Source organism: Oncorhynchus mykiss, chromosome 1, assembly GCF_057628025.1.
Source record: "Oncorhynchus mykiss isolate SJ-2025 chromosome 1, ASM5762802v1, whole genome shotgun sequence".
Lineage (NCBI taxonomy): Eukaryota > Metazoa > Chordata > Actinopteri > Salmoniformes > Salmonidae > Oncorhynchus > Oncorhynchus mykiss.
The window spans coordinates 29,758,652-29,771,245 of NC_143022.1; the positions used below are offsets into that span (position 1 = coordinate 29,758,652).

The 12,594-nt window shown below is 43.4% G+C and overlaps 1 protein-coding gene across 2 annotated transcripts in view; it reads left to right on the forward strand.

The window, feature by feature from the left end:
• Window positions 1–11,726, forward strand: part of nrn1la (neuritin 1-like a) — a 56,544-nt gene extending 44,818 nt beyond the window's left edge. For both annotated transcript variants that reach the window (XM_021597865.3, XM_090222712.1), the window contains exons 2-3: window positions 3,364–3,514; window positions 9,467–11,726. In XM_021597865.3, coding sequence (XP_021453540.1) covers window positions 3,364–3,514; window positions 9,467–9,764 — 449 coding nt within the window. In that variant the 3' untranslated portion in view covers window positions 9,765–11,726. The remainder of the gene's footprint in view (window positions 1–3,363; window positions 3,515–9,466) is intronic.
• The last annotated feature ends 868 nt before the right edge of the window (window positions 11,727–12,594 follow it).

Sequence of the window (12,594 nt, forward strand, 5' to 3'; positions counted from 1 at the left end):
ACTGTACTTATCACGTTTCAGGTAAGACCCAAATGCAGACATTGTTGAAGTAACAGTTTATTAATCGAACAGGTGCAGGCAAAAAGCAGGTCAAGGGCAGGCAGAGGTCAGTAATCCAGATAGGTGGGGCAAAGGTACAGGACTGCAGGCAGGCTCAGGGCAGGCAGAAGGGTCAACACCGGGAAAACTAGGAAACAGGAACAATCGAAAGACAGAGCAGAGGGGAAAACGCTGGTAGGCTTGACAAAATAAAATTAACTGGCAACAGACAAACGACAAACAGAGAACACAGGTATAAATACACAAGGGATAATGGGGAAGATGGGTGACACCTGGAGGGGGGTGGAGACAATCACAAATACAGGTGAAACAGATCAGGGTTTGACAGTATCCCCCCCTCTAGGGCCACACCTGGCATCCTACCTGGTTGACCGGGGTGCCGGAGTTGGATATCCACGATGAGGCCTGGGTCCAGGATGTCCCTGGCGAGGACCCAGCACCTCTCCTCCGGGCCATAACCCTCCCAGTTAAACCAGGGACTGGAACCCCCTGCCCCGAGGTCGAACCTTCAGGAGATGCCTCAGTGTACGCTGGTTGGCCGTCGATGCGACGGGGGAGAGGGGTAGTTGAACTGTGTGAACACCAGGGCCCATCTAGCTTGCCTGGAATTAAGGCGCTTGGCGGTACAGAGATACTCCAGGTTCTTGTGGTCAGTCCACACGATGAATGAATGTTCCACCCCTTCCAGCCAGTGCCTCCATTCCTCCAACGCCGTCTTCACTGCGAGAAGCTCACAATTCCCTACATCGTAGTTCTTCTCTCTGGCATTGAGGCGATTGTGCAGGGATGTAGCTTGAGGTCCAGGGAAGAACGCTGGGACAGGACAGCCCCCACCCCGACATCCGAAACATCGACCTCCACCACGAACTGACGGGATAGGTCAGGATGGGAGCTGTGGTGAAGCGATGTTTGAGATCCCGGAACGCCTGGTCAGCAGCTGGAGACCATGTGAACGAAACTTGGGAATACCATGGGAATCTGAGGAGACTTAATGAGCAGGACCTGGATAGCCTCACTGTGGTTCCCTGACACACGTAGGTTGATGGGAGTGGTGTTGTGGGTGACCACCACATAGAGTGCCAGTCCAGCGCTCTAACGCCCATGGGAATGGAGAGGGGCTGAGTGGGGATGCCCAGCTAGGAAGCCAGAGTAGAGTCCAAAAAGCTCTAATCGCCCCCAGAGTCGATGAGGACCTGGAGAGATTTCGAGGGGATAAGGGGAAGATGGGCAACACCTGGAGGGGGGTGGAGACAATCACAAAGACAGGTGAAACAGTTCAGGGTGTGACAGTACAGGATTTCCAGAAAAGCCTTGCAAACTCCCCCGGGACCATAAACTTTCTAATTTGGGTAGTGACTCATTCCATTTTCCACCCTGACCAGCAATTGTGTGAGGATTATCAGGAGCAGTAATAAGAATAAGTAGCAGTGTTTTAAGCATCTCTGACTGGTGAGCATGGTCTTTTCCTGAATCCTTCCAATTACTCACCTTGATCTCTGTGCTCCACTCTCATGGCCTGCAGATATTTTCCCTGGCTTACAGGCCAGTTCATTACTGAGGCTGCAACTGGAAGAGTGAGGTTAATACTGTACATGGAAGCAAAGGCTCCACTGTGGTAGTTCTGATGTGCTGTTGCACCATGAGCCAAAGAAACTCCAGTAACAAGCCTCATGGAACATTGCTATAATGACAGGAAAACGCAAGATTATACAGTGCCTTTGGCATCCAGTTGTCTATCTACTGTATGTCGTGGTAGAGACAGTATGGCTATGATGCCTGACACTTATAGAACATTTTCCCTGTATACTTTTGATATTGATACCTGCACTTTAATTGTATTTTGTCTCATGACACCAATACTCTTGAAATAAAATATCTGCACAGAAAATCATTAGATTTCTAACCTTCAAGGAATGCATAGCTAGATGTGCACATATCTTTATCGATCATTATTGACGAGGGGGGGGGGGGGAGTTTGGTAAATTAAAACCAGAGTGTGGTGTAAATACACCCCTTATAGATAGAAAAGCAATTGAATGTTTTCCTACACTGAAACAACAATGTCCGTTTTTTTCCTCAGTCGTGTCTGTCTGACCTGAGACTGCGTGCTTTTTAAACGGAGTGATCCATGGATTCCCCCAGGATCTGTCATGCTATCAAATATTTACATTGAAGCTCAAAAGCAGCCTACGGCAGCAGCATACACCAGCAACATGTGCTTACATGAAGAACCACTGGGCTGGACAACACTTGTTTTTTGACCAACATAGGTGTCTTTTTTTTTTTTACTTCCTCAATAGAGGGCTCATATGTTCCTCTTCACTTCTCTTCCCTCTAGTTCCTTATACTCTACCTATCTCTCTTGACTGTATTCACACTTTTGACGAGACCTCTGCAGGTTTTTATTAAATGTTAGACCCCCACTGCCAAACATTGCCTGAAATCAGTAGGTTTGCCGCAACAGAAAGAAGTCTTACCTATTAAATATTAAACATGTCCTTCCCAGGGGACCAGAAGAGAATTCTGGTGATCTGCTGTCTGACCCAATTACCATCCTCAGTTTTACCTCACTTAGTCCCACCGTTACGCTCTTTGAGAGTTCGCCTTCAAATGGCTGTATTACCAGGGAAGGAAGAAGTATGGGAAGAGAGAGGGGATAAAGAGATAGAGGTCTCTAAGGGAGCAGTTTCATCTTGTGGGTTCATGACTCACTTTTTCTTTAGTACTTTGGCTTACAGGCACTAATTGCTTCACATTAAAAGGATTCATATGTAGCCTAAATGATCATGAAATGAAGTTCTATCTGGGTCACTCACACTACAGCCTGTACCCCTCTGACATGATTCAGCTAAAATATCCTTCAGGGCCACAATTATCTTTCCAAACATATTTTTCATACATGGACTTTCTGGAGTGTGCGCCTTGAAGGTTGGTTGTTCAGAGCGAGGCACTCAAACCCCATTACTTTGGAGTGTATAAAACCATGCTGTTTTCAAGGACTGAAGTACTCTTTCTGAAATAGCCTGACAAAGCAGCATAACCAGGTCTCTTAATGTCAGGAAAGTTAAAGAAAAATGTAGAAGATCCAGCAATAGAGGATCCAAGGTCGGTCAAGCCTTGTATAATACCGAGAACTTGGATGCAGCTTGTTTAAGTAACCAAACAAGTTCTTAAAAAACACTCAGAAGTCCCATGCTTGGCAGTGTTGAACTCTCCTGATGCTCATTTCTCCCCACTGTGAGCCAGGGATACAGAGAGTGCTGATGGTATACTGTATGTCTCTGTCTCTGTGTCTCCTTCCAGTCGTCGGCCCCTGTCCCAGCTCTGCTGCCTCCACCAGGAGGTGTCACTCCATCTATAAGGGCTTCGCTCAGTGTCTGATGGCTCTGGGGGACAGCCTGACTGAGAGTGCCCAGAAGATTGAGGATACACAGGAGATACACACCATCTGCAAGTAAGCACACACATCTGTACACATACACACTTGTACACACACAGACACACACAATCCTCTCATCTTTATGTTGCTTATAAACACACACACACACACACTCCCACTTTGAAATGTGTAAATTGACGGAACACGGTGACCCTTAATTTCATTACCATTGAAAGATGGACTCCACCATATCTTTACCTCTATTTAATTCCCTCCAGATCTTTGTCCATCTCTATCTCTCTCTAACATGCTGACAGCTCTTCCCATTTGCTGTAGGCATAGTGGAGTACCTAATGAAAGATTAAGGGTCTTTCTTTACCCATCTCCGCTTTCCATTCTATTTATACATGATTCTGTAATCCATCTTAATATTATACCTTCCCTTCTGGAAATGTCTATGAATTTGTTGAGCAGTAATGTCATGGTAGATGCTACTCTATGCATCACCACATCAAGCTCAACACATTCCCAGACATATCTGTGACTGGTGTGAATTGGCTAGCTAGTTTGCGGTGCTTGCTAGTAGCATTTCAATCGGTGACGTCACTCGCTCTTAGACCTTGAAGTAGTTTTCAGGGAGCAGTCATGGCTTTTGTGGATCGAAGGTAACAATGCTTCATGGGAGACATTTGTTGATGTGCTCAGAGGATCCCTGGTTCGAGCCCAGGTAGGGGCAATACTGTTACACATCAATGTAGGAAGGTCTTATCGACAGCCTTAAGCCAGTTGCTGTTCTGTATTGCGGGGCTGGAGATACCCTTGGAATCTACAGGGATATAGTGGTCGTTACAATGATGTTGTTATTTTGGTCATATTCCTTAACACTAGAAAGGCCTCGACGCACCCCGCTTTGAGAAAATGAGCAGCCATTTTGACTCAAACATTCAAACGGTCTAATAAATACATTTCATATATGCTATCGGAAAAATTACTATTTGGTTGTGTTTATGAAGGTCTTGGGTAACATCAGAATACGGAAAAATTATTATTTAAAAGAACACAATAGCATTACTTTAGTTTATGTTACTGTAGGCTATCTGTTTCTACATGCTCACATGTGGAGCGTATTGAACAGTGGTTATGCTAAGAAAAAGTTGTATTTTCAAACAGAGCTAATCTCTTAATTTTTTTGTTATTTGGCAATGATAAGGGTTTTGGAAACCTCCGAATCTGCCCTTTCTGATACCTGCATGTGAATATATTGGAGGATTTGATATGGTAACTTTTTGTCGCTCTGGGAAAAAAATGTCCTCTTAAAACTGCTTATAACACAAATTCTGTTTGTGATATTCAAATTCTTACAACATATCAATCAGTCAATCAATATTATTTATAAAGCCCTTTTTACATCAGCCAATGTCACAAAGTGCTATACAGATACACAGTCTAAAACCCCAAACGGCAAGCAATGCAGATGTAGAAGTGGTGGCTAGGAAAAACTACCTAGAAAGGCAGGAACCTAGGAAGAAACCTAGAGAGGACCCAGGCTATGAGGGGGGGCCAGGAGATTATAACAGTACATGGCCAAGATGTTCAAACGTTCATAGATGACCAGCAGGGTCAAATAATAATAATCACAGTGGTTGTAGAGGGTACAACAGGTGTAAATGTCAGTTGGCTTTTCATAGCTGAGCTTTCAGAATTCGAGACAGCAGATGCGGTAGAGAGTGAGAGTCAAAATCAACAGGTCCGGTACAAGGTAGCACGTCCAGGTTCCACAGCCGCAGGCAGAACAGTTGAAACTGGAGCAGCACGACCAGTTGGACTGGGGACAGCAAGGAGTCATCAGGCCAGGAATTCCTGAGGCATGGTCCTAGGGCTCAGGTCCTCCAGAAGGGGAGGGAAAGGAAGAGAGAGATAATTAAAGGGAGCATACTTAAATTCACACAGGACACAGGAGAATTACACCAGATATAATAGACTGACCCTAGTCCCCCGACACATAAACTAATGCTCACATAGAAACTGGAGGCTGAGACAGGAGGGGTCAGGAGACACTGTGGCCCCGTCTGATGATACCCCCGAACAGGACCAATTAGGTAGGACATAACCCCACCCACTTGACCAAAGCACAACCCCCACACCACTAGAGGTAGATCCGCAAAACACCAACTTACTACCCTGAGACAAGGCTGATTATAGCCCATGAAGATCTCCCCCACGACACGAACCCGAGGGGGCGTCAACCCAGACAGGAAGATCACTTCGGTGACTCAACCCACTCAAGTGACGCACCCCTCCTAGGGATGGCATGTAAGAGCACTAGTAAGCCAGTGGCTCAGCCCTCGTAATAGGGTCAGAGGCAGAGAATCTCAGTGGAGAGAGGCGAACCGGCCAGGCAGACACAGCAAGGGCCGCTCGTCGCTCCAGTGCCTTCCGTTCATCTTCGTACCCCTGGGCCAGACTACACTCAATCATAGAACTTACTGAAGAGATGAGTCTTCAATAAAGACTTAAAGATCCAGACCGAGTCTGCGTCTCTCGCATGGATAGGCAGACCATTCCATAAAAATTGAGCTCTATAGGAGCTGTTTGCTTCAAAATTTTATGGACAATAAGGAGGCCTGCGTCTTGTGACTGTAGCATACATGTACAGTCGTGGTCAAAAGTTTTGAATGACACAAATATTAATTTCCACAAAGTTTGCTGCTTCAGTGTCTTTAGATATTTTTGTCAAATGTTACTATGGAATACGGAAGTATAATTACAAGCATTTCATAAGTGTCAAAGGCTTTTATTGACAATTACATGAAGTTGATGCAGAGTCAATATTTGCAGTGTTGACCCTTCTTTTTCAAGACTTCTGCAATCCTCCCTGACATGCTGTCAATTAACTTCTGGGCCACATCCTGAATGATGGCAGCCCATTCTTGCATAATCAATGCTTGGAGTTAGTCAGAATTTGTGGGTTGTTATTTGTCCACCCGCCTCTTGAGGATTGACCACAAGTTCTCAATGGGATTAAGGTCTGGGGAGTTTCCTGGCCATGGACCCAAAATATCTATGTTTTGTTCCCCGAGCCATTTAGTTATCACTTTTGCCTTATGACAAGGTGCTCCATCCATCATGCTGGAAAAGGCATTGTTCGTCACCAAACTGTTGATGGTTGGGAGAAGTTGCTCTCGGAGGATGTGTTGGTACCATTCTTTATTCATGGATGTGTTCTTAGGCAAAATTGTGAGCGAGCCCACTCCCTTGGCTGAGAAGCAACCCCACACATGAATGGTCTCAGGGTGCTTTACTGTTGGCATGACACAGGACTGATGGTAGCGCTCACCTCGTCTTCTCCGGACAAGCTTTTTTCTGGATGCCCCAAACAATCGGAAAGGGGATTCATCAGAGAAAATTACTTTACCCCAGTCCTCAGCAGTCCAATCCCTGTACCTTTTTCAGAATATCAGTCTGTCCCTGATGTTTTCCTGGAGAGAAGTGGCTTCTTTGCTGCCCTTCTTGACACCAGGCCTTCCTCCAAAAGTCTTTGCCTCACTGTGCGTGCAGATGCACTCACACCTGCCTGCTGCCATTCCTGAGCAAGCTCTGTACTGGTGATGCCCCGATCCCGCAGCTGAATCAACTTTAGGATACTGTCCTGGCGCTTGCTGGACTTTCTTGGGCGCCCTGAAGCCTTCTTCACAACAATTGAACCGCTCTCCTTGAAGTTCTTGATGATCCGATAAATGGTTGATTTAGGTGCAATCTTACTGGCAGCAAAATCCTTGTCTCTGAAGCGCTTTTTGTGCAGAGCAATGATGACGGCACGTGTTTCCTTGCAGGTAACCATGGTTGACAGAGGAAGAACAATGATTCCAAGCACCACCCTCCTTTTGAAGCTTCCAGTCTGTTATTCGAACTCAATCAGCATGACAGGGTGATCTCCAGCCTTGTCCTCGTCAACACTCACACCTGTGTTAACGAGAGAATCACTGACATGATGTCAGCTGGTCCTTTTGTGGCAGGGCTGATATGCAGTGGAAATGTTTTTTGGGGATTCAGTTTATTTGCATGGCAAATAGGGACTTTGCAATTAATTGCAATTAATCTGATCACTCTTCTTTCTGGAGAATATGTAAATTGCAATCATACAAACTGAGGCAGCAGACTTTGTGAAAATTAATATTTGTGTCATTCTCAAAACTTTTGGCCCACGTGGTAGGTGTGTACGGCAGGACCAAATCAGAGAGATAGGTAGGAGCAAGCCCATGTAATGCTTTGTAGGTTAGCAGTGAAACCTTGAAATCAGCCCTTGCCTTAACCAGAAGCCAATGTAGAGAGATTAGCACTGGAGTAATATGATCAAATATTTGGGTTCTAGTCAAGAATCCAGCAGTCATATTTAGCACTAACTGAAGTTTATTTTGTGCTTTATCCGGGTAGCCCAAAAGTAGAGCATTGCAGTAGTCTAATCTAGAAGTGACAAAAGCATGGATTTGCTTTTTTGCATAATTTTTGGACCACATACTGTCTGTTATATAGACTTATTAAAGAAAAGTCAAGGAGGGGGGCATGACATAAACATTTATATTTGCATTTTAAATTCATATTGAGTCAAAATGACTCAATCTCTTCTAGCATTAAGGTACCAATTAAGGTAATCCTGCCACTCAGTCAGCACACAATTGCATACAGGTAACTGCCCAAATAATAGAAACACTTGAGAGATACAAAGTATATTGAAAGTGGGTGCTTCCACACAGGTGGCAATGACCCTATCCACAGGGCATAAGTGGTCACTGAATGGTTTGATGAGCATGAAAACAATGTAAACCATATGCAATGGCTGTCTCAGTCACCAGATCGCAACCCATTTGAACACTTAAGAAGATTCTTGAGTGGCGCCTTAGAGAGTCTTTTCCACCACCATCAACAAAACACCACATTTTGGAAATTCTCATAGAAGAATGGTGTTCCATCGCTCCAATAGAGTTACAGATACTCTTAAGTCTATGCCAAGGTGCATTGAAGCTGTTCTGGCTCGTGGTGCCCAACGCCCTATTAAGACATTTTATGTTGGTGTTTCCTTTATTTTGGCAGTTACCTGTACATGTGTGTCCAGTGCACATTGACACAAACACAAACTCGCATATGCACGTGCTAACACATATTCACACACTTCCCAGGAATCTATCAGGGACCAGTAGAAAGGCAGTATTTTCTCTCCTGGATAAAATTCTCAGATTTGCATCTAGGCCAAGGCTGCACCACTGTCAGTATTCTCTATGGAATGAAAGGAGAGCTTACTGTGAGTATAGAATAGAAATGAAGGGGAAATCTGCCATTATTAGAACGGGTAATGTCATTGTTTCCCTCAAACTCGGTTTGTGTGTATCTTTATGTGTGTTTGTTTATGCATTAGCATGCAGTGTATGTTTTAGATCAAGTGTTCAATCTAACACCTCAGCAATCCTTTATTATTTTAATCAGAAAAGAGACTGCGGTCAGATTGAGCTAACAAGCTACCCTTCACCTGCTGTTACTCTGCTGTTTTCTACTGCACGTGACTCTGGGACTTTGCAAGGCTGCATTTTGCTTCCACTTTGTTTCACCCATTCCCCTCAAGGTCTCCTGTGTGTATGGTAAACAGATGCACCTAAGCCCCCAGCAGATGTGCTGTTTTAGGGTTGAGTTTATACTAAGGGCCCATATCCAAATACAGTACAAGTTTAGCCTTTCTGCACTTGTACCCAGGGAATGTGAATCTATGATGTGTAGTGTTACGGGCATATGTCGTGTTGGACCAATCTTCTTCTGCCTGATCTCCTTCTTATAGATTTTCACACAGCCCTTCCCATAGCAACCAAATAACTACAACCATGGTTTCATGGGGGATCCTTTACTGTATCACACAGATGAATAATAGATAGTGTCTTGAACTACATTGTTATACCTGGTTGTTAGAAAGATATGGACGTATAAAAGTTATTCTAGAACTCAAGAGCTATGTGACCATCTCTCTTCCATCCCCTACAGGTCCTGGGATGAGTTTCATGACTGTGCGAACGTGGCGATGGCGGGCTGTCCTGATGAGGCTGCTGCAGTCTGGGAGTCTCTGCGACAGGAGTCCAAGAAGATGCAGTTTTCTGGTAACCTGTATGACATGTGCTCCAGTCGTAACCAACCAGCTGGCACTGCTGATGCCCTGAGCCCACCCAACCAGGAAGAGATTAACCAGGAGTCTCTAAAAGCACACACCCACCATCTAGGCCCTGCCTCTTTCTGGTTGCTCTCCTTATGTCTGTCCCTTCTGCTGCTGTTGGCCAAGATATAGGCACGATCAGGGTGAAGGGGAGGGAGGAACTCATTGAGGACATGTAAAAAATTAAATAAAAAATAATAAACTCACAAATATTTTTTGTGTACTAAAACTGAGTTGCATATATTTCTAGCTGCATGTTCAGATTGGTGGCTCCTCATCTGTAGTGTATTCATTTCATACACACATTATCTCTCTAACTCCTTTTCATCAATTTAAGAGTTGGATAGTATGGTTCCAGGGGGATGCTGTCTGGGAGAGCTGAGGGTAGAATGTAAATGAGCAAATAAACCTCAAACATCTAGAACCCAAGACAGATTATTCAAGCCTCACCAGGCAAGGCTTAACAGCAACATCTCACACAGAAACCTGCATCCTGAAGTTTCCTTCAGGTTGTTATTCAATCAGAGAGCACTGTGGGATGTTTTGTAGCATTAAAGGCTCAGACAATTTTTGTTATTTCGTTTGGGACTCACTGAGGATTACAGAGAGAATTACTCAGAGTAAAACCTCTAGAACAATAGAGCTTACCTGCAGACAAGCATAATGAAATATACCCAGCTCATGGCAGTTTGAATGTTAAGGACTGAAGGCTTGGATCGCTGTGTATTCACCCAGTGCGGGTCTATTTAACACAGCGTTCATTAACAGATAAACCACTTAACTTACATGAAATCACTTCTTGTCTTGGTCAAGTCTAGGCGGACCTAGAATTGTGTTTAGTCATTTGTGTTGAAGAAATATGGATGAAGGTGTACATAATGGAATTTATTCATATGACTATTTATGTACATATCAAATGGCACATCAATATATAGTATCAAGCCTTTTGATGCTGCAGGAGCCTGTGTGTAAACGGAGACCCTGGTGAAATAATAACGGTATAGAAAAAAGAAGAAAGGTTTTACTCAAAAGGACTTTCATTTTATTAAAGTCAACACCACGAGGATAACCCCTGCTTGACTCCCTGACATTAAATCTTAGCTGCGTTTAAAACCTCGTTTTAATTGAATGTAGGTCTGAGATAAACTACCATGTTGGAAATGGAAAATACCTTTTCAATGTATGTTTTCTATTGGCTTTGCTCTCAACAGCTTTATCGGTCAATTTGTATTTGCAGTGGATTTGCATTTTTAATTGGAAATTAATCTTGTTTGCTATTGCAGCAAGTTTGTGTGGAATGGTTAGGGAGGCAGCAGTAAACTACAGTGAAAACTTGAAGGAAATCAATTTTTATCTTCATTGTAAAGTAAAGGACATACAATATATGAAGTAGATTTAGTTGATCATTAAATAAATGTAAATATTTAAAGAATATTGTGTTGCTATGACAACAGTTAGCGCTACAACATTTTAGGTTACTGGATAACACATTTTAGACTGTTTGCAAACTGTGAGGACTTTATTACTTATCTGAATTTCAATAAATTGTGTGTGTGTGTGTGTGTGTGTGTGTCTGTGTGTGGGTCTGTGTGTGTGTGTATGTGTATGTGTACGTGTACGTGTGTGTGCGTGCGTGTGTGTATTGTGCCAGTGTAATAACAATTGGTGAATGAAAGCAGTAGCAATGCCTTTTATGTCAAAATACAGTATGGAGACTCTCCCTTATCTTGCTTTACAATAAGCTTTTTCATTCTTGTATACATCAGCTCATAAGCATCATTATTTTTCACATATATATAATGTTACTGTACCTATATTGTATACTTCTGTACTAGCAGTTATACTGGGGCGGCAGGTAGCCTAGTGGTTAGAGTGTAGGGGCGGCAGGTAGCCTAGTGGTTAGAGCGTTGGGCCAGTAACCGAAAGGCCGCTAAGATTGAATCCCCGAGCTGACAAGGTATAAATCTGTCATTCTGCCCCTGATCATGCAGTTAACCCACTGTTCCCGGTAGGCCGCCATTGTAAATAGTAATTTGTTCTTAACTGACTTGCCTAGTTAAATAAAGGTTCAATCAAAAAATTATAATAATGGAACAGTTGTGTTGTGTTGCTTGAGATGTTGTATGATGTGCAGTCTTTCTGTTTATGATATGTTGAAAAGGAAGAAACCATTGTGTCTGTAACCTCATTGTATATTCACCATACGTCTCTCAAAGATGGAAGAAGATGAGACAAAGGGTGCAAATTCAACACATTCCTCCCTTTGAAGTTGTGATACTGTCATACTAAAGCAGCGTTTCCCAAACTAGATCCTGGGGACCCCAATCATATGTACAGAATTTCCATAAACTTCACAAAGCTATGATGGAAAGTATTCAGACCACTTCCCTAATTCTAAAATAGATTTTTTTAAATGACCACCAATGACCACTATCTACCCCATAAAGCATTTTTAGAATTTTTTGCATATTTATAAAAAAATATATAAAACGGAATTTAAAACGGATTTTAGTATTCAGACCCTTTGCTATGAGACTCTACATTTAGCTCAGGTGCATCTTGTTTCCATTTATCATCTTTGAGATGTTTCTACAAGTTGATTGGAGTCCACCTGTGGTAAATTCAATTCATTGGACATGATTTGGATAGGCACACACTTTGACAGAATATTCTGTGTAGATTGTTGACAAAACATGACAATGAAATCAATTTTAAGGTCCCACGGTTGACAGTGCATGTCAGAGCAAAAACCAAGCCATGAGGTCGAAGGAATTGTCCGTAGAGCTCCGAGACAGGATTATGTCAGGGCACAGATCTGGGGAAGGGTACCAAAAATTGTCTGTAGCATTGAAGGTCCCCAAGAACACAGTGGTCTCCATCATTATTAGATGGAAGAAGTTTGGAACCACCAAGACCCTTCCTAGAGCTGGCTGCTCTAGGTAGATAGTGCCTCAATGGCACT